At 37.7% G+C, this 23,463-nt stretch overlaps 1 protein-coding gene across 2 annotated transcripts in view; it reads left to right on the forward strand.

Moving 5' to 3' along the window:
* The window catches only part of LOC150094439 (aladin-like), a 401,031-nt gene that overhangs the window by 201,298 nt on the left and 176,270 nt on the right, over nucleotides 1-23,463 (forward strand). For both annotated transcript variants that reach the window (XM_090412342.1, XM_090412343.1), the window contains one exon: nucleotides 8,506-8,597. In XM_090412342.1, coding sequence (XP_090268468.1) covers nucleotides 8,506-8,597 — 92 coding nt within the window. The remainder of the gene's footprint in view (nucleotides 1-8,505; nucleotides 8,598-23,463) is intronic.

A 23,463-nucleotide genomic window follows, 5' to 3' on the forward strand; every position in this document is an offset into this window, starting at 1 on the left:
TACATGACAATAATATATGATATTGTATTATTCTCGTTCACTGAAGAAGAATGAATAAAATAAGATGAACTATTACTGTTCATCAAATGTTTATTTCTAATGGGAAAGAAAGCAAAATAGTTAATATTAGAACATGCAATTTTCCGAATACCCACAGAGTAATCATCAACAGAAGATGTTCATGTTATCTCATAATACTCAAATTCTGTTTATCATCATCATCATCAAATTCCTGCCATGTACCCTGAAGGGGTGTACAGGATATGATAGTACTACATGAAAAAAATTACATCATTATTAATTTCCTATCTACAATTTTCCTCCAAATCAGTCTGTTACTTGTCAAGACTCCAACATTATCAGATCTTATATTTCTGTCATCTAAAGCACTTTGTACCGTATCAATCCACCTATATCTTGGTCTTCCTCTGGGTTGTTTTGCTGCCAACCTGGCAGAGAACACTTGTTTTGCTAATCTTTCCTCGCCCATTCTGTTTAAGTGACCATACCACCTGAGATTAGCTCTGCTAACACATTCCTGGATGCTGACAATGTCAAGTTCTTTCCTAATATCCTTATTTTTAATATGATATTGCCATTGATGCCATCTGTTCATGCCTATAATCTTTCTCAGGACTCTCATATCTGCGGTCTCTAGTCTCTGGTCAAGTGTTTTACTTCTGACCCAGCTCTCAGATCCATAAGTTAAAACTGGTTTGAACACTGTCTTGTATACAACTAATTTAGTGTTCCGACCAATTTCTCTCTTATTCCATATGAATTTATTCATTTGACTTCCCACCATACCAGCTTTGCTGATTCTGTTGTCTATTTCTATATTTAATTTACCATCTTCAGTAAAAATCATGCCTAAATAGCTGATTTGTTTTACTTGTTCCATAGGTTCTTCATTCACAACACAGTTGACATTTTCAATGATTCTGCCCATTTTCATTGTCTTTGTCTTTTTATTGATGACCTTCATACCATATCTATTGCAACAGCTATTCAATTAAGTCAGAGAATCTTGCAGACTTGTAGCGGATTTATTTAGAAGTATAACATCATCCCCATAAAGCAAAGAGCTGACATTAACATCTCGAATTTTGATATCAGGTTTAATACCACTTTCCTTCATAGTGTGATCCATATAGATAATGAATAACAGAAGGGATAATGTACATCCTTGTCTCACACCAGATTTAACATTAAACCATCTTCCTGTACTTCCTTCAATTCTAACTGCTGACTTACAACTCAAATAAAGACTAAGTATTGCTTGATATAATGCCCCATTGACACCATATAACTGCAGCGTATCGAATAGCTTCTCTCTTGGCACCTTGTCATATTCCTTTTCCAAATCGACAAAACTTAAATACAGATCTTTGTTATATTCCCATGCTTTCTCGACTATTTGTCGTAAAGTGAAGATCTGAACCTGACAGCCTCTATTTGGCCTGAATCCAGCTTGTTCTTCACCAAGCTTCTCTTCCACAATTCTTCTCAACAGTTTCTCAAGTATACTTGCATAGATCTTGCCAGGAACACTCAGTAGGGAAATATCTCTGTAATTCTCACATTCAGTTTTATTTCCCTTTTTATATATGGGTACTATGAGAGCTCTACTCCAATCATCGGGAATTCGTCCCTCTGTCCAGGCTTTCTGAACTATGCAGTGCAGCCACTGTAAGACTCTTATACCACCATACTTCAGCATTTCTGGTCGAATATCATCTACTCCTGCTGCCTTTCCACATTTCAAGCCTTTGATGGCTTTTTCTACTTCAAGTATGGATGTGTATTCCTGACTGCATGCCTGGTCAGTGTTTTTTACCACTGTGCTGTCATCACTGCTTGTTTCATTTAGCAGTTTTTCAAAGTAATTACTCCATACTTCAAGGATATCTTTTTCTCCCGTTTTCATGTCACCTTTATCATCTCTAATTCCTTTTACAGCACTCTTTCCTCCATTCTTAAGCTTCTTCAACAACCTCCAGAATAATTTGCCACCTTCTTGATATTTATTTTCTATATTCTTGCCAAAGTCCTCCCATGACTTTTGTTTTGCTAGTTTTACACAGTGTTTAGCATTCTTGCATTTGTCTCTATATTCTCTAAGAGCACAAACTGACTTATTTGCCAGGAACTTTTGGTATGCTTTCTTCTTTTCCTTCACTGCCTCTTTAACTTCCTGTGTCCACCAGGGAGTTCTGATTTTTTTATCCTTACAGACAACCTCACCACATGCCTCTCTGGCAGAATCAATGTTTTCTTCAGAGTTTGCCACTGAATCTCCAAGGTTTGATTCCTGTTCTCAAACTGTTTCATTTTTTCTTCAATAATCTTTGTGTATTTTAGTCTACAGTTCACATCTGAGAGCTGCTCACCTTTTATTCGCTTTAAAACTTTCTTACATGTTATTCTTTTCAGTATGAAATTCAATTTTATCTTGCTCAAGACTAAATAGTGATCACTTCCAATTTCAAATCCTCTGTACACTCTGGTGTCCTGCACCAGGGAGTAAACATCACTATCAACAATAACATAGTCAATAAGACTTTTCTTATTCCTAGCCTCTTCTCTCCATGTGAATTTGTGCACATTTTTATGTTGGAACATGGTGTTAGTAATAACCAGTCCATGTCCTGAGCAGAAATCCAACAGATATTTGCCATTATTATTAGCTTTGCTCTTTTCTCCAAATTTTCCCAAAATATTTTTGTATGTCTCACAATCATTTCCTACTCTGCTATTTAGATCCCCAACAAGGACCAACTTTTCATTTTTCATTGTGTCAGTAGCTTTCTCTAGAGCCTCAAAAAATTCCTCAACTTCTACCTTAGTAGAACCTTCTGTGGGACCATAGGCACAAATAAGTCTCATTGTCTAGTTCCCCATTCTCATATTTGCTCACATTACTCTACTGAGACTGACTGCCATTCAAGATGATTAGCCTCGTATTTTGTGTTGAATACTATGGCTACTCCTTCTTTTCCTTGATTGTCATTGCCTGAATATAACATTTTGTATTTATTGCTCAGAAAGATCTCACCAGTTTTTTCTTTTTTGTTTCAGTCACCCCTATTATGTCGATCTGGTACTTATCTAATTCCTCAGCTAGCTCCATTTCTTTGCCATTCAGGCTTCTTACGTTGATAGTACCGATCTTTAACTCTGGTGATGTTGAGTTGGGGTTTGTTTTCAGATTTTTTCCAGGAGCTGACTTTTTGCTGTTCGCCCTGGTTCCCTGGCGAAAACAACGGGGACCTTGTTTAACCGGGCGACTCCCCAGCCGGCATGAAATTCTGTCATGTTGTACCATCATTTTTTATTTAGGTTTAACCAATAAGAATACAATTTGGTCGGCTAAATCCCAAATTGCCAGCCCATCCTCGTTCGTTCAGTATCCAAGTAGATACCCAACAGGGTGCACCACGAGAAGGTGAGGATTTGACATTAGGTCAGAAGCCCTAGTCGGTTCTCCGCATTCCGTTAAAGGCTAGGTGGAGGTCTCCTCTCAGTTATACAGCTTTGACTCTTAAGTATCCCTTCTGTTTATTATTATTCTTATTATCACCAAAGACCCTATGGAGTCAAAGACTCATCTAGGAGGTCCTTTAATCATACACAGCTCATCATTTTGCGCTTTAAACACATTCAAACTCTCTGCAGACACCACACTCTCAGGCAAGGCATTCCAGTCATTCACAACTCTGCATGCAAAACACTTGCTTGCTTCTCACTCCCCTGCTCACACCCTCTTTATACAGTTTCCAGGAATGACCTCTGGTTCTCCCCTGATCTCCCACTGTTTTCTGTAGAACCTCTCCAACATTGATCCTATAACAACCCTTTACTGACTTGTAGGTCTCTGTCATATCTTACCTCTTCCTGCTATCATCCAGACTCTGTAAATTGCATCTTCTCGATCTTTCCTCATATTTGACATTCCAGAGGTCAGAAACTACCTTAGTTAATTGCCTCTGGACCCTTTCCAACATCTCTTCGTCCTTCTGAAAACCAGGTGAACAAAATTGGGCACAGTAGTCCATGTGTGGTCTAATCAAAGCCTTATACAATGGAACAAGGATCTCCCTACTTCTACAAGTCAGTGTCCTCCGCATCATTCCCAGAAGCCTTTGTGTTGTTTTCACAATTTTGGCAGTGTGTCCCCTTAATTTTAGATCCTTATCCACTATCACCCTCAGATCTCTTATCTCCTCCACCTCCAACAGTATATTCTCACCAAGCATTTTGGTGAGAAATTTAAAAACTTTACATTTTGCAACATTGAACTCACATCCCCATTCCTGTGCCCAATCACTCAATTTATTCAAGTCTTCTCGTAAGGCCACAACATCTTTTCTACTCTTCATGGTTTGTCCCAACTTTGCATCATCTGCAGACAATCCAAATCTCCATCCAAATCTTTGCCAATATCATTAATATACAAGTTAAACAGGATTGGCCCTAAAACATACTGCTAGTGACTTTCCTTTTCCTAGATATTGCTCCCCCATACACAACTTGCTGATACCTATCAGAATCCAATGCACTAATCTAATATCCAATCCCATCCACTCTGGTTTGACTATAAACTTATCATGTGGTAATCTATCAAAAGCCTTTGGAAAATCTAAGTATATTACTGTGTGTCTCTCTCCTCTGTCCAAGGAAGCAGTCACCTTATTGTAATAAGTAGATTATTAAAACATGTCCCTTTAGCAAATTCATGCTGTCTACTAAATATAATACCATTGTCAACCCAATTCTGGATCCTAGTTCTCACAAGCTTCTCCAACAACTTAACCACAACACCTGACACACAGATAGGCCTATAATTTGATGGGAAAATTTGATAGAACTCATTGCTTGAGTTCTATCACTTCCTTTATGAAGCGGCACAATCCTGCTTTCCTTCCACTCCATAGGAACTTGACCCATTGCAAGCCTCATTAAAAAAATATGTCAAGGCAGGTATCAACTCCCTTTCACATTCCTTCAGAATACGTGGTGATATATTATCAAGTCAAAAAGGTTTGATACCTTTTCAACGAGTTGCCCTAGTGTTGAACTACGTGCTTTAGTTTACGCTATAATCTGCCGAAACTTTTATAGTTTACTATATTAGGCATGAAACTCTTTGATTCCCATCTCTTTGAGTCTCTTATTCGGCTTTGAATAAGAGACTCATATTCATTTGCACTTTCTTTTCAAAACACAAAGAAAGAACATTGTAAATTCATCCATTGAAAAAGAAAATAATTCATATTTTTCTTCTGTTATTATCTGGTCTTTTTCTTGTAGTACAAAGAAGAAATCGCATAACATGGAAGAATACAAGAGAGCAGAAACCTGTAAATTGATTACGTTATAACTAGTAGAGAAATCATGCAAGAAAAAATTTTCATCAGCAGATTTTTTTTCTAGTTTAGATATGGCATTTTTGAAGTAGCTAAACTTTTGCAACTATTTTACACTAAAATGCATGAGCATGTTCCCCAGTTGATTTACGTTTGTAACAATTGTTTTGCTAATTTTTACAATAAATTCTCTGAAATATCTGCATTTTGAATAGGTCTGTAACCCCCCCCCCCTTCCAACAAAAAAACAAATGATTATAACACATATGCACCCTTTCTTTTAAATAATTTAATTCCATTTTTCAAGATAATTGTATCAAATAATTTATAATTTTTCGATAATAAAAATGAAACCAATCATTATAAATTAAGAAATTATTTTGATATAAATACTCTATCGCCTGTAAAAGAAATGTCAGTATTTCTATATTAGGATATCTGCTAATCAACAATTGAAAACGAAAGAACACATTCTTGATGTATTCTGCACTACAGCTTGAGGCACTTTAGTGTGCCTTCTAACGAAGTGTTATCTTTTCTTTCTCAATAACAGTGAGAGTAATATAAGCCTTTAGCTTTTCCTCCAGCTGAGAGGATTATTATCGAGTATTAGTTCTAATGCTCGATAATAATATTAAACGTAAATACAAGATGTAAATTATTTCAAAAATAGCAACCAGCAGCAGTAGAAGTAGTAATATTTAGAATTTTTTAATAAACAGAAACAAAAATAACACTACTGAACTATCTTTTGTGTGGTATGCATATGAACAGTTTTACATGATGAAAATATGAGGTGTAGCTATTAAATAGAGACTGGTTGCAAAAATGTGGTTTATTATTACAGTTGTACAACTTAATTATTATCCTCTTCAACATACTCCTATATCTACGTATACACTGTTGCATACGAATTTTCCATTGTTGGATGCAGTGCTGCAAGTCATCAGGTGTTATCTGCTTCAGTAGCACTGCCGTTTTCTTCTGTAGCTCATCCACTGACTGAAAATGGGATTCACTGTGGATTTCAACTTTGGAAAAAGGTAAAAGTCACATGGAGCTAAGTTTGGCGAGTAAGGTGGATGAAAAAAGCAATCGATCAGCACTGAAGGCAGTACTGATCGTTTTTTTTTTTTATATATATATATATCAGTGGTGTGGTAATGGTTGAATGGGTACCAGAGGGTCAGACAGTTAACCCACATTATTACCTTGGGGTTCTGGCCAAGCTGAGAGAACAAATAAGGAAGAAGAGACCCGATCTGTGGAACAACAACAACAAAAAAAAAAAAAAAAAAAAAATCTGTTGCAATATTAAGCAAAAGACGAAGATGAACATTCCCTGCTAAAATATCATTGGATATACATTTTTGATACTAAAAAAGACTGAAATAGGAAACCGAATAATGCAGTTTAACATCATTTGCTGTTCGTATAAACAAGAACAAAAAAAAATATGTTTCTGAAACTGAAATCTGACAATCCATATAATGGTATTTTGCAAGGAAAGAAAGCAAAAGGTCATATTTATTTCAATAAATGTTATTTAAAAATATAAATATTTGACATATTTCCAATGCAAACGAACATTTGAAAATTCGTGGGGAAAAAAAAATGCTACTGTATTGTCAATAAAGTGAAAGAACATAAAGTTGTCTTGTTCCGTTGCCCTGATTTGAAGAATAAAAAGACAGCAAATTTACTATTACTAAATCAATTCATTGCAAAGGCTGCTCTGTGGTCATTTCAGAATTGATTATTTTCACACGTGTGAAATTCATTTTCTGTTTTTGGGAAGAGAGATAATTAAATTGTGCAGCAAAAAGAAAGGGTCAAATATTGCAGGACAGTACAGGAAATTCCAAGTAATACAAAGGTTGCTCCACCACATTTAATCCCCCTAATCACTCTAAAATCACCATTAAGGGATTAATGGCAGAGGAAGGTAATGAAAGGTAGAATGCCGATGGAGTTTTGATCCATGAAAAATGCTAGGGTGGTCTGGATATTTCATCCACCTCATCTGGTAGGGAGGTTAATTAAACAATGTTTTTGTATTATAATTTTCTTGTCTTATTTATGAGACTACGACAAGTGAATGTAATATATGAGTTAAGTTTTGGGCAATACTTTTTAAAGTAGATAAATATATTAGAAAGAAAACAAATGGTACTTGTGGTATGAACTTTGTTAGGTGCAGAAAATGCAAAAGAAATATATATTTTAACACTTCCCTATACTCTTATCCCAGCTCCTTAACTTTTTGAGAAACATTAATAGATTCATCTTTCTCCCTAACTACTTTCGCCCATACATCATAAAATGGTTGTGTTATAGGATTTGTGTGTCTTGTGTAGAATCAATATAAAGTGGCGCCAGGGGGGGGTATACAAAAATAAACAAACAAAAAAAGAAAAAACAGCAACGAAAAAAAATAATGGAAAGATGTTTAGTTAGAATAAGAAAAAACAGCAGGTGAATTGTATACAAACTTGTATAATCAAGTTGCATCTAACAAACATTTATGAAAAGTTGAGTTTCAAAAAATGATTCTTGCAAGTGTTCCATTGGATTAATTGTTGACTGTGTATAGTCAACAATTAATCAGATTTGTGTTCTTATTGTTGCATGCTAGTCTTGTGCAACCAAATCCTTGTTTATTTCAGAGCTAAGGTGGAACTATACTACTACTAATGAAATAATTATAATTTATAAATTTTCTATAATTTTAATTAGGGACAAAATGGGAACCATTTGTGAAGACGACTGTGATATTTTGTGCTAAAATGGTCTCAGGTTTAATTTTACGTGTGTGTGGTGGAGGGAAATGTTCTGCAAAGTAACTAGATACCAATTTGGAGGTATAGTCGGCTTTCATTATAGCAAACATAGTTATAACAGACTACTGAAAAGTCCCAGCCAAAGCTCATAGGTGCATACTTTGCTAAAGGATATTCATTATAGCTGACTATCCAAGGTAAAACATACAATTCCTGTGGTGCTTAGGAGTTTGCTTTGAGTGAGAGCATGCTTGCAAAATTTAAATATGCTTCACACAAAATGCTTCTTTTGAGCTACAGACAAGAATTATAAATTTTTTCAGATGTAGTTTGTTAATTTTTATTTATTTTGTGAATAGTGTATCGCTGCTTAGGAGTCTGTGCAAGAGCCACACTAGCAGTCCTAGAATGGCAGAGAGCCATCAGTGGAGCATTTTTCCCTCATCTTTTGGTAAGTTTAAATTTATTACATGTCAAATTTCCATTTATAAAAATTATATTCTTGAAAAACGCCACATAGAAATGTAGATATTAAACAAGATTTAATGTTGCCATTACAATTTATTTAAGAAGTTTTAAAAGAAATGTTCTCATGTAACTAACCCTGATGGACCTCTCTTATCTATAAATATCTCAGCAAGCAGTAAATAACTATCACTTTACACGTTTAATATGCTTTTGATCTTCTTCTTCTTCTTCTGCAGCTTTTCCCACTTAAGTAGGGTCGCTGTTTGTGGTGAGTCTCCTCCACGACCTTCTGTCTTGGGCTGTAGCCACATCCAAGTTCTTCATCCTCAAGTCCTCCTCCATCATCTCCCACCATCTCTTCTTTGGCCGTCCGTGCTTCTTCCTTCTCTGCATATCCATCTGCATGACCTTTCTTCCCACATATGCTTCCTCCCTCCTCATCACATGACCAAACCATCTCAACCTTGCTTCCTGTATCTTTGTTCCTAAGTTCGTAACTTTCACCATCCCCTTACATAGTCGTTTCTCAGATGGTCCTTTCTGGTCACACTGCACATCCACCTAAGCATTCTCATCTCCGCTACCTCCATCCTGCTGATGTTATTTTTCCTCAGGGCCACAGTTTCCATAGCATACATCATAGCTGGTCTCACTACTGTCCTGTAGATTTTGCCTTTTAGATTGATCGGCACCCTCTTATCGCATAGCGCTCCAGCCATTTCTCTCCAGTTCCTCCATCCTGCTTGTATCCTGCATCCCACTTCCTTCTCAGCCTCACCATCCTCTTTCATTGTTGAACCTAAGTATCTAAAGTCACTGACCTTCCTGATGACATTTCCTTCCAGCTCCAGATCTGTCTCCTGGCTGCCATCTACTTTGCAACACATATACTCTGTCTTACTTCTGCTCAGTCTCATACCTCTCTCTTCCAGCACTTTCCTCCAATTTTCCAATTTAGCTGCCACTTCTTCTCTTGATTCTGCACACAGCACAATGTCATCTGCTTTATAACATGATCCAAGGCACGTATTCTCTCACCTCCTCTGTCACAGTATTAAACAGGAACAGACAATGATGCAAGTCAACTGTCACTGGAAAACTTTCTATCTCCCAGGCAGGTTCGAACTCTTGTCTTCACATTTCTGTAATCACCTGCACCAACCTGACATATTTCTCTAGTACCTTCTTCTCCCTTAGACACCTCCAGACTTCTTGCCTTGGCACTCTATCATATGCTTTCTCCAGATCAATAAATACTAGATGTGGCTCCCGTTGCTTCTCTCGAAACTTTTCCATCATCTGTCGTAACCCAAAGATAGCATCTGTCGTCGATCGACCAGGCATGAAGCCAAATTGCTCCTTTGCAATTTCCACCTCCTTCCTCAGTCTTCCATCAAGAACCCTCTCTAGGATTTTCATTGTGTGGGACATCAACTTTATTCCTCTGTAATTGTTAGTTTTAGGCATCCCCTTTACTCTTGTAGATGGGGACAAGAGTACTTTCCCTCCATTCCTCAGTTATATTTTCCTGTTGACAAACTTTTATTAACAGGTCCCACAGCAGGTGAATTCACTTCCCCCCCAGTGCCTTCCATGCCTCCACTGGGATCCTTTCAGGCCCCACCGATTTTCCATTCTTCGTCCTCTTTATGGCTTCCTTCACTTCCACTCTACTAATGTTCTGCACCATTCCCTCATAAGGCTCCCCATCTTATCTGTGAGTTCTTGCATTTTCTTCACTCAAAAGCCTTTCAAAGTATATTCTGCATCTCTTTCTTATATCCACATCACTCCTTTTTACCCTTCCTCTAGAGTCTTTGATCTGCCTCACATGTACGATGTCCTTTGATGCCTTATTTCTACATTTTGCCAATCAATAAATCTTTCTCTGTCCTTCCTTTGTTTCTAATTGATCATAATTAGCAAAAACACCAAACTAGCAGTATACAAGTCAGTATTTAAACCAGTTTTAATTTATACATCTGCAGAGATGAGTTAGGACTAGAGACCACGGATATGAGGGTTCTGAGAAAAATTAGGGGAGTGAATCGATGACATCAGAATCATATTAAAAATGGAGATATTAGAAAGGAACTTGACATTTTAGTATTCAAGAATAGGTAAGCAGAGCTAATATAAGGTGGTATGGCCACTTACATAGAAGGTGAAGGAAGGTTAACAAAACAGGTGTTTGATGCCAAGATGGCATGAAAGAGACCCAGAGTAAGGCGAAGGTGTAGGTGGATTGAGTTAGAAGTGCCTTAGAAGCACAAAATGTTAAATATGACAATATTAGCATTTTCACAAGTAATAGATTGATTTTCAGGAAAATTGTTGAAATGAGATTAATAATAATGGAAATTTAATCATGTAGTGCTGTTATATAGTTGCCTTAACACCCCTTAGGTGTATATATCAGGAGATTGATGATATGCTGATTGAACACTCACACAACTATGGCATATCAGGCTACTAAATTGGAGTGAACTGATGGCATCAATGGCAGAATCATATTAAAAATAAAGATATTAGAAAGTAAGTTGACATTATTAGCATTCAATAATGCTAATGATTATCCCCATACTTAAGCATTTCAGACACAATAGCACCAAACAATCAGTGGATGTGATTGGTTATTGTATCAACCAATCCAACTGAATGTTGTCATTTGTCATCAGTTGCTGTTTTTGTGTTCCGAGTTTTGTCTGTTTTGCATGCGTGAAGTGTGAATGAACTAACGTGTTTAGGACACTGTGTTGTGTCGTACCCTGTCCTTAAAGTGCCCTTTCTTATCTATTTCACTACTGGCCAAATCCCTGATAAGAGTGAAGCTGTTTGTTTTGTGAGACAAAGAATTGCAAATGGCAGATGCCAATTTCTTTGTCTCAGCACTGGTTCTATCTCCCTCTTCAAATTCAGAGAAAATTTATTTGTTTCGCTGCACCACCCTGAATCCTAGGATATACTAAAATGTAGGACCAAGGAGACAGAACACAGTCAGCATTCACTCTTCTCAGCTATAAATATACACTTTGCAGTCATGACCTTAACTAATACAGTTTCCCGCCCTTGTATGGTTCGTAATATTTTATGGGCAAGTGCAGTAAGATCTAGATGCAGGCAAGACAATATTTACATTAAAACAAAACATTTTAATTACTGTTATAATTCATATATTACACTTAGAAACACTTAGTCAATCATCCAACTGAAATTTATATACATTATTAAACTCTCGTACAAATAGTTAATTTTTCCCTATTCATGAAATTCTGTCTTAGAAACAAAATACTATCATTTAATCACTTAATCTCAAATTTCCACTCTAATCATTAAAATTTCTCTCTTAATACTTATCATATTTCATTCAAGATTCTCCTTAACAATCCTATTCAAATTTTACACATATCTCAGTTTTAAGCCAGAACAAATCGTAATTAACTCTCTTTCAAGACACATCTATGAGATACTATTAAATTTCCTCCAAAATTCAATCAGCAACAGTTCAAAGAAATGTCTCTTAGCACACACATTAAAATCTTCTCATACAATTCCTTAGTTAGTAGACATGAAGTTTTCACCGATTTGCTGGATATTCTATTTGGCTACATCAATTCTTTCGTCGGACAACTGCCTTATATTATCGCTATTCTTCACACTTCCTCGGGATTTCTATATGATTTCCCTCTATACTTCAACTGGAATTATTCTGTAGTTTTCCACCATCAGGATCTGCTGGGCTTTTGTTTCCGACTGGTAAGTTCTCTTGGTCATTCGGTTGTATCTTTCATGAACAAAGGATACCCACATGGAGGCACCATACCAGCCAGACTTCCGTGGCACAGGAATACAGCAGCAGGAAAACGTCTAAAAGCCTGGATCGCAGCGAACTCCGCGCCGTTTCTCTCTTTCGTCATCTATGTGTACGTCATGCTTTCTCTACGTCACGCGGCACTTTGCGCCGCTCGCGGAATCCTTTTGTAACTCTCGTAGCCTTACTTTGGAAAGGGGGGGAAAGCACCGTGCTACATAACAGATATACTTGTATATTCACCACATGTCTCAGAAGTCGGCCGTTTCACATTTCGATTATTATACCCAGCAAATGGTTAGTTAATTACAATATTTTAGACTAAGCAACTATACAATAATAATACATGAAATTTTAAATTACTAAATTAAGATAAGAATAACAAAACCAAATTAAGAATTCTATAAAGTGCTTCTTTATTCTGATGAATCATTATATTTTCTCAATAGAGTGATAACAATGTTAAGTCCTAACAACTTAACAACTGATGTAGACAATTAATTTTCTATAAATAATTTGGCTTTTTTGCCTTTATTTACAATGGAAAACGGTGTTGACAATCTCCTGAATGTACCATTTTCTACCAGAGCTTTTGTGGATTATATGATTGATTATAGTTGAAAGAGGTTGGAACTTATGTATAAATAAGTAAAATTAATTATTTCAGCATTTCTTTGGTTCAGTCTTAAAAAATAACAATTTCTGAAGTGATTACTTTTTCCGATTTCTGTGTGTATTATTATGGCTGTATTTAAAAATCATATAAAAATTCAAATTATCCATGTCTCACTCTAGTATTTACCAATGATAATCTAATCTATGAATGGGCGGTAGATGCCGTTGTTGTGGATGATGATGATAGTTGGTGAATTGTGAGTGGTGGAGACAGAGAGTTGTAGAGGAGTTGCCCTCCCTCGATGAGTCTTTGGACTCCCTGGAGGTGTCAGGTAATACTAATAATAATAATCTAATGTCACCACAGTGCGTAAACTTTGTGCTTCTCACATAAATGCTGTGCGTGAAGCATAGCTATTGTTCATTTGTCCCTTTATGCTTTCCATATTTAAAATTAAACCCTCTGTCCAAAAAGAAACCGAACTTTTCGAAAATAGAAGAAACTAGTGGCACCACCTGTTGTATCTTTTGTGGATACAACAGGTGGAAAAAAAACAAGTGCAAAAAAACTTTCAACATCCTTCTCTAAATTTAGAGTAATTTAATAATAAGGTGAGACACCTTTTGGCAACTTGTATAGGTAAAGATGACTTCTCCATTGCTTCCACCTTGGTATCACCATTTCTGGGTCTGGCTCCCACTAACGAGACCTCAATAAAGGTCAAAACCGGTCTGGGTAGTGGCCCTTCCCTTAATGCATAGCATTATACATGTCCGCAAGGAGATGTGCTTTACATTATGGGAGATACTAAGACAAGGAGTGATGAGAGCTTGGTCCATCTTTACCATGAGTTGCCTCAGTCCTGAAGATATTTGAGGTGCAAACTTTGTTTGCTTACACTTGGATAAAGGATTAAACTAAATTTATTATTGAAACAATCACCTGGGAGTTCCACAGTGCTACTGACTGTCCAGCCAGCACCATAACTGTGCATCGAGAGTTAAGAGGAATGGGGTTCCATGGTCGAGCAGCTGCTCGTAAACATTTCTCCTGTGAATGCTAAGTGCCACCTGCAGTGGTGTAAAGAGCGATGCCAGTGGACAACTGGAATCATGTGATTTGGAGCGATGAATCGCACTTTACCATGTGGCAGTCCAATGTGAGGGTTTGGATGAATGCCTGGAGAAAGATTCCTGCAAGCGTATGTATTGCCAACAGTGAAATTTGAAAGAGGTAGCATTACAGTGTGGCGGTGTTTTTCATGGAACGAACTCGCCCCTCTTTTAACACTATACAGAAATCAAACGTGGATGGGCAGAAGGACATTTTGACCCATTGCGTACTGTCTACAGTAGAAAATCAATTCAGTGATGACTATTGTCTGTATCAGCACGATAATGCTACCTGCCATAAAGCAAGGTCTGTGAGGGAATGGTTTGTGGACAATAACGTTCCAGAAATGGACTGGCTGGCCCAGAGCCCTGACCTGAATCCCATAGAACACCTTTGGGATGAATTAGAACACTGACTTCGCTCCAGACCTCAACGACCCACATCACGAACAGCTCTTCAGGAAGAATGGGTTGCCATTCCTCGAGACGTTCTGACACCTGGTAGAAAGTCTCTCCGACAGAATTAGAGCTGCCATAGAAGCAAAGGGTGGACCCACCCCTTATTAATGTCCACTACTGGAAAGTATGTCACAGGGAAAGTCTGATTACAGTTTTGAATAGGTGTCCGGATACTTTTGATCAGATAGTGTATAATTAAAACGGACCGTGCAGTTAGCCTAGTGGCTTTGCGCTTCGCAACCATATGCCTGGGGAAGGAGTGTCCCAGGTTCGATTCCCATTGTAGACGTGAGGAATTTGAGGATTTTCTCAGGCATAGCCAAGTTAGCCGGTCTTGGGCGCGGTCAGTAGGGTTTTTCCGCCAGTTTATCTGGCGTTTTTCATCCCGCAAACAGGCAAACCGGCCCCGTGAACATACGCCTCTACAGTCAAAAATATATCCTCCCCCCAGCGGCAGACCACGCGACGGGTCGGTTGGGAGTAGTACTAACAAGAAGTCTCATCTAAGTAACACGCGGACCCTGCATAGGAAGCGGGAATAACGCGTAGAAGAAGAAGAAGAGTGTATAATTAAAACATCCATGGGAACAAAATTTCTCAGAAAAAGAGCTGGATATACAAAGTGGGAACATGAAACAAATGAAGAAATTTTGCAGTCTATGAATATAAAATCAATTATTACATACATATCCTGATCAGATATCTGGAAACCTACCCATCCCAACTCGCATTCTAATGAAAGGCACATTACTGAAGTAATTCCATCCCATTCTTTCAGAAGCGCTTTAGTGAGGTTGATGTTAGGTGATCCAGCCTGGCTCACTGTCGGCATTCCAATTTCTTCCACAGGTGTTCAGTGGGTTAGAGATCAAGGCTTTGTTCAGGCCAATCAAGTTCTTCAGTACCCATCTCATCAAACCATTCCTGCACAGACCTCGCTTTGTGGACAGGGGATGTTGTGTTGATACAAGAAAGGACCTGCACTGAACTGTTGCCAAAAGTTCCAGGCACAGAATTGTCTAGAATGTTATTATAGGTTGCAGCATTAAGATTCCCAATCACTGGAACTAGGGAGCCAGCCCAAAACCCTAAAAAAACAGCCCAGACTATGATATTATCCCCACCAAACTTCACAGTTGGCAGAACAGATTCAGGCAGATAGTGTTCTCTTGGCATCTGCCAAACCCAGACTCGTCTATCAGACTTGCAGATACCGAAGTATGATTCATCACTCCAGAGAATGCATTTTAACTGCTCCAGAGTCCAATGGCAGCAAACTTTACACCAGTCCATTCAATGCCTGCCATTGCCCTTGCTGATATTAGGTTTTGCACTGTGCAGCCATGGAAATCCATGTTCTCCCAGCACCCATTGAACAAGTGTTGGTACTCGTGGTGTTGCTTGCAGGGATATTTTGGAACTCGGTAGCAAGTGTTTCAACTAGACCACCATGTACTCTGTAAATTTGTGGCTTACCAGGTCACGATTGTGTGTTGCTGCTAGGTATTGCCACTTCACAATAATATTACTTACAGTTCATCAGGACAGAAATTTCCCAAACTGAGTTGTTGTGAAGGTGGTATCCTATGATGTTGCCATGTCAAAAGTCACTGAGCCTTTCAATAGTGCCCATTTTGCTGTGTTTGTGTGAAGATTGCAAGAATGTGCTTCCTTCTTATACCTGTATGAGACAGTTGTGATGTACACTGCTTGGAAAGAATTCAATGGACATCATAGTGTGAGGAACAACAGCTATGGCTCCCACCTTAGTAAGATGTAGGACCTCCTTTTGCTGCGATGACTGCAGCATTCTTACAGGTCATCCTTTTAACAATTGATCAAGGCAATTTTGGATCATTCTTCCTGTAGGCATGTAATGAGGTCCTGGATAGTTGTGGAGGTGGACGTCCCTTAACCTCACATGACACTTCATTTCTTCCCACAGATGTTCAGTAGGGTTGAGCCCAGTCAAGTGCATTGACATTCATTTCCACAAACCACGCATTTACAGCAGCCTTATGACACAGTGTATTGGCTTGCTGAAAGAGACACTGGTCAGTTTTATAGAGATGACACAAAGTAAGAAGCATTGCATTGTCCAGAATGTTCAGATACTTCATTCAATGTTTGTGGTACCACAAACAGAGGTCCATGATCAAACCAGGAAAAACAGGACTAAACCATCACACCGCCACCTCTGAATTTCATAGTTGAGGTTACCCACTCTGGTAAGCGACATTCACTGGGCATCTTCCACACCCATCCATCTGATCAGTAGAGGGTGTAGCATAATTCATTGTTCCATAAGCAGCTTAAAAGCTTCCACGTCCCACTGTACATGCCCTTTGCAACCTGAAGATGCTGCATGTTAGCTCGGGTAATATGGGAGCGTGCATATTGTGGTTCTACTTTGGAAACCCATGTTGTGAGTCTCGGTTCTGAATGTTTTTGTGCAGATTCATGTTCCAGTTGATGCCTGGAACTTCACATTCATTGTGTCAGCTGACGAATGGTGGTTTTTACATATTATCCTTTGTAGCACTCTACAGTCACATTTGGTGAGTCCACTGTAGTAGCACTTGCAGTTGACTTCCTGCACTTCCATCTCAGTATGGTATCATTATTGATTTGTAATGACCCGATTTGTGAACAATTACCAGATAGATAGGTCTGCAGTATGCCATCCTATCACAATGCATCTTTCATACTCAGTCAGTTCCCTTCTCACAGCCATTTCACCGAGATCCGGTTGCTCTGACTTGGGAGCATCATATTCCTCCTATTTATACTGACTACAAACACTCATTGCATGCACAATGCACTTGCTCATGGAGATGTCTACTGACTTCTTTCCAAGCACTGTACATAGCCATATATATTCATTACTATGAAGAAGTGTATCAAGTTGGCTGAGTGGTTGGCATAATTGCTCTTCTATCTGCAGATTTAAATCCTGTCATGGGCATGGATGTTTGTGATTGTATAGCCGGAGATGAATTTCATTGCCTGGTATGCGACCACTACCATGTTTATTGGAGGCTTGAAATGGCTTTAAATAGTTCCATGTTTGGTCTCTGGAGCAGGGTTTTTGGACTATGTAAAAAAATAAAAGAAAAATACAAATATATATACAAGTAGTCCTTGACTTACATCGGGGTTACGTTCCAACCTCTCCATCGTAAGTCGACGATTTTTTGTTAATGCTTGATTTGTTTGATTTCTGTTATAATATTTTCATAAATTAGGTTTCTATATAACTTAAAACGGTGATAAATGTATAAACTTACATAAACATTTATAAATTATTTATTAGCACATACAAATACATAAATACAAAATTAAGAAAGAAAAATTTAAGAAAAAAATACATAAACACATCAAAAATGGTGCACTTACTTTAATTTGAAATTCCTTTAAATAGTAGTTAACATAAACAAAAAAACTTATTAACAGTGTCTTTAATTAACAGGTGAGTAACTGTCACTTATTTGGACGATATGGTTATTTCTCGTGATCAGGAGTATCTTTTTTAATCAGAAAATTTGTTAATGTTGTCTGTTGGGTTATTTTCTTTTTTTCTTCATATATTTTGCGATAACATCTGACTGCTTCTCGAATTTGCTTTTCGACTTTGGCGAAGCGATCAGCGCCTTGATCCATATTTTCGCGTAGCTGAAGTCCTTGATTTAGTTTAGAAAATACTTCAGCTAATCCTTTTACAGTAAATTTTTTTAATGATTTCTCTTCTTCATCTTCCTCGTTATTCTTTTCTTCTTCTACAACTCTTTCGTTTTGGAAAATCAAGTCTTGATCAGTCAGTTCACCTTCTTCGTGATCTGCTAATTCTTCTATATCAGTAATATTGATTTCTAAATCCAGTTTTCTTGCAATTTCAATGATTTCTTCACCAATTTGTTCTAACATACTATGCTCATTGTACTCTTCGAGTGTCTCCTACGGTAGTAATTTCTTCCAAATTCCTCGCATACATTGTTCCGACACTTCCTTCCATGAAGTTCCAATGTTCTGGATACATTGGTTAATATCGTAATTTTTCCAAAAATCGCGTAATGTTATAGCATCGTTGTCCATTGCTGTTATTGCTTGAGAAAATGTAGTTTTCAGGTAATATGTCTTGAATGTAGCAATCGAACCTTGATCCATAAGTTGAATCACAGCTGTTGTATTGGGCAGTAGATACATCATATTTATATTTTCATTCAAATCGCCAATTTGAAGAGGATGTCCTGGAGCATTGTCAAGCAGCAATAGAATTTTAAAAGGAATATTTTTTCAATAGAGTAGGCATGTACTTCTGGAATAAAACAATTTAAGAACCAGTCTTCGAATAGAACAATTGTCATCCAAGCCTTAGGATTACTCCTGTAGTAAACCAGCAATTTATTCTTGTCAATGTTTTTCAAAGATCTGGAGTTTTGTGAATGGTGAACAAGAAATGGTTTTAATTTAAAACCAGCAGCATTTCCTCCAAGAAGAAGCATAATCCTATCTTTAAATGCCTTAAAACCAAGCACCGATGTAGCTTCTCTGTGAATGCAGGTTCGTCCTGGCATTCTTTTCCAGAACAGTCTGGTTTCATCTACGTTAAAAATCTGCTCTAGCAAATAGCCTTCATCTTTTATCATCTCTTTCATATTTTTTTTGAAAATTTCGTCACTTTCAAAATCGGAACTAGTAGCTTCTCCCGTTATTTGTATGTTATGTAAGTTAAATCGGCTTTTGAATCGATAAAACCAACCTTTACTAGCATTAAATGTATGATCGCCATATTTATCTTGTTGTTTCCTTAAATTGTCAAATAGGCTTCGTGCTTTTGTTTGAATCGTAAACAAACTGAGAGGAATATTCTTGTTGATTTGATCATCTATCCATATTAAAAGCTTCTCCATTTCATGATTTGCCGCTTCTCTTTTTTTCGTTAAAATTGTACATTTCATATTAACGGCCCCTTTAGCTACCTCCATTATTCTTGATTTATCTTTTATGATTGTTGAAACAGTTGAATGCGATAGTTTTCCTTCTCATGCTATTTCACTGACTTTCTTTCCTTTGTCATATGCTTTAATGACCTTCATTTTAACATCTGAACTTAAAGCTTTCCTCGCCTTCTTTTTTTTATGTTGGAATTTTCATCAGTAGTATTACTTCTCTTACTGGACATGATAGGGTTACAACGAGATACAAAAATTGCAACAAGAGAAAAACAAACACTTCAACTGCTGATTAGCAACTAACGTGCCAAAGGCTGTGATAAGTTAGAAGTGGATGAATCATAGCAGCGGCTGTTGCGTTTAGGTGATAGGCTTTGCTTGTCGACTAATGGATGCTGCAGTGCATATACAAAAGCAATGTGATATATGTATGTATATGCTGGCGGCAAAGTTATATTAGAGAATTTTTAATAATAATAATTGCTGGCGGCAAAGTTAAATTAAAGAATTTTTAATAATTTCGAATAAACCAGTAGATTATACGGGAATTGTGGTTAATGAAGTGGAGGTGAGTAGTCTATTGCATAACCTCAATGTCAATACATCTGTGGGATTGGATGGTATACCAGCTCGTGTTGTACGAGAAGCAGCTAAAGAATTGTCAGTACCCTTGACCATTTTGTTTAATTTGAGTCTCGGGTCTGGGTTAGTCCCGAGCGGGTGGAAAGAGGGGAAAATAGTTCCACTGCATAAAGGTGGTTCCAAGACTGCTGTTGTAAATTACCGACCGATTAGCATATCAGGAATCATTGTCAAGGTCTTAGAGAAATTAGTCAAGAAAAGAATACAGGATTGGATAGATGAAAATGGAATATTGTATGGGGGACAACATGGTTTTGTGAAGGGTAGATCATGCCTCAGTAACTTGCTCACGTTTTATAACACAGTGACGGCTGAACTGGATAGGGGTAATGGGTTTACAGTGATACTACTGGACCTTGCCAAGGCCTTTGATAGGATACCACATGGAACCCTAATCAGTAAACTGGAGCAGATGGGTATAGATATAGGGTTGGTGAGATGGATAGGAGGGTGGTTGAAGGAGAGATATCAAAGAGTGGTTTATTCAGGAGTGGAGTCTAAAAGACGGCTTGTGACTAGTGGAGTGCCACAGGGCTCTGTTCTTGGACCACTGCTTTTCAATTTGTTCATCAATGATATTGGAAAGGATCTGAGAGGAAGTGTTCACTTGTTTGCTGATGATGCAAAGTTGGGTAGAGCAATTGTGAGTGCACAGGATGTCAAAATTTTACAGGATGATTTGGATAGTTTGGAGGACTGGGCTAGGAAAAATGGATGTCAATTTAATGTAGCAAAGTGTAAGGTTATGCACTTTGCGGTGAAAAGAATAGCAGCAGTATATTGCATTGGTGGAACCATACTCCAGGAGATTGATGAGGCCAGGGATTTGGGAGTGTTGGTGGATAGGGAGTTGAAGTTTAGGGGGCACATTGCAAAAGTAACTAAAACAGCTCACCAAATCACTTGGCTTCTGAAAAATACTTTAACATGCAGAGACGAACAAGTTGTTGTTCCTCTGTATCGAGCCTTGATAAGACCCCATCTGGACTTCTGTGCCCAGTTATGGGCACCAGGGTTTCTTCGTGATGGGGTGGAAGTGGAGAGGGTCCAGAGACGAGTGACCAAGATGATAGCAGGTCTGTGGAATGAACCTTATGAGAATAGGTTGAAGATTTGTGGTTTGCAGAAATTGGACGATAGGCGAAGGAGGGGTGATATGATTGAGACATTCAAATTACTGAAGGGTTTTTATAAGATTGATCCAGAAGATATTTTTGAAAATATGACTGGTGGTGGGAGGACTAGGGGCCATGCATGGAAGCTGGGCAAGAGCGTGGTTGACAAGGGTGTTAGCACTAGGTTCTTTACTTGGAGAGTGGTAAATGAGTGGAATAAGCTTCCAGAGTCTGTTGTGGGTGCTACGACCGTGAATGAGTTCAAGGCAAGGTATGATAGATACTGTGTGAATGTTGAATAGTTGTTCTTGACATGATGTTAGGGCTTCCCTCGATGAGTCTGTCGACTCCTTGGAGTTTCCCGGAACAATAATAATAATAATAATTAATAAAATAGTGGAAGAAAAAATTCTATCCTTAACCCACTCATGATTTATGTACTGCATGTTTATAAACGCCTTTCAAGGGTGGAAGCCACTTATTTAAAAAAATAGAGAGAAACAAACAAATGGAAAGAACATGTGAATCAAATGGTTAATAGCATAATACCAAAATTACTGTATAGATATAAAATAATTGGGGGAAAAAAAATTGGAAGACCAAGAAAGCAATGGAAATAGACCAGAACTTGTCACTTGGCTTCAAATCTATGATAATCTATTACATTCAATAATACAAACATTTTCTTCATCAGTTTGATTTTCTTCAATTTTCTTTTGTATTATTGAATGCAATAGAATATAGGATGAGCTTTTTAAGTGAAAGGAGGCATTGCCTTATTTTGGTTGCATGAAAGATAATTAGGTTATCCTCACCTCATTAAAGAATAGTTTCAAGGTCAGTGTTTAAGACAAACTGGTCATAGAAAAATCTTGAAGCTTAAGATTTTTGAGCATTGTATGGTTTGTCAAATGAGTAGGAGCAATGAAGTGTACTACTATCACCAAAGCTGTGGATAGGATTATGAGAGAAGGTCATTAATATATAGGAAAAACAGTCGGCACTACTGCATTGGTGGAGAAGCTCAAAGAAGGGAAGCCATCCACCATTACATAAAATGAGAGAAAGCTGACTTTGCAATTATGGAGGAGGGGGGGTTAGGTAGACCAGAGGATGGCAATTTACTCAGCAGGCCTTGAGGCTATACATGGTTAAATGCTCTTGAAATATTAAGAGCAACAATGCATTTTTATCCAAACCTTCTCATGACACATATCTAGTGGTGGGTTGATGTGGGCTAAGAGATCAGCTGATCTCTTAATTTTTGCTAATTTTTTTTTTTTTTTCTTGAATCGCCCTAGTACGTTGTAAAAAGTGGGTGGTCATTCTGGAATGAAAATCTTCATTGTAGTAATATGTAGAAATTAAATTCAGTTTATAGAAAGTTCCCCTGAAGAGTTGACCAACAAAGAATTGGTCGAATTGGAGGAACTGTTGCAGAAGAGGAAAAACGAGAAAAGGAAGGGGGGGGGGAAGAGAAACAGGAAGATGTAGTTAAACAATTTGCAGTGAAGGGTCTTGTCATCATGTGAAGGATCAAGTCTTTCAGAAGTGTTCTCTGCAGTTAGCGATGTCCTCAAAATGGCTGAAGACATGGACCCCAATGTTGAACAAAGGTTACACCAGAAGAGCCACAGCCTGATCGTTCACACAGGGAAGGTAATGAAGATGTGATTGTGGAGGAAGATTTGGGTGATTATTCTCACGTTTTATAGTGGCAGTAATACACAGTACGGTTTTATAATAAGGTTTAAAAATTAAAATGACAGTATACCTATTATTGTTAAGTCCCTAACCCTTATAACTCTGTTGATTTAATGTATCGACTTGCGTCCGATTCGACTTACGTCCTGCCTGATGGAACGGAACCCGGACGTAAGTCGAGGGATGACTGTATATGGATGTTGGAATTCCAAAGTTCTATAATTATTTATCAGTCGATCAATATTCCAATGTGTTATGTTCAATTAGGTGTATTTTATCTATGTTCGGTAGCGCATATTTATGTGAACAACTATTTTCAACTTTAAAGAATAATAAAACTGCTGAAAGATCAAGATTAACAGATCAGCAATATTGAAAATAACTACAGCTCAACAAATTCAACCAAATTTTGAAGATTTTATTAATGAAAAACGTCAA

This window comes from Typopeltis vanoorti, chromosome 22 (assembly GCF_054136105.1).
Source record: "Typopeltis vanoorti isolate ZY-2024b chromosome 22, IOZ_Tvanoo_1.0, whole genome shotgun sequence".
Taxonomy (NCBI): Eukaryota; Metazoa; Arthropoda; class Arachnida; order Uropygi; family Thelyphonidae; genus Typopeltis; species Typopeltis vanoorti.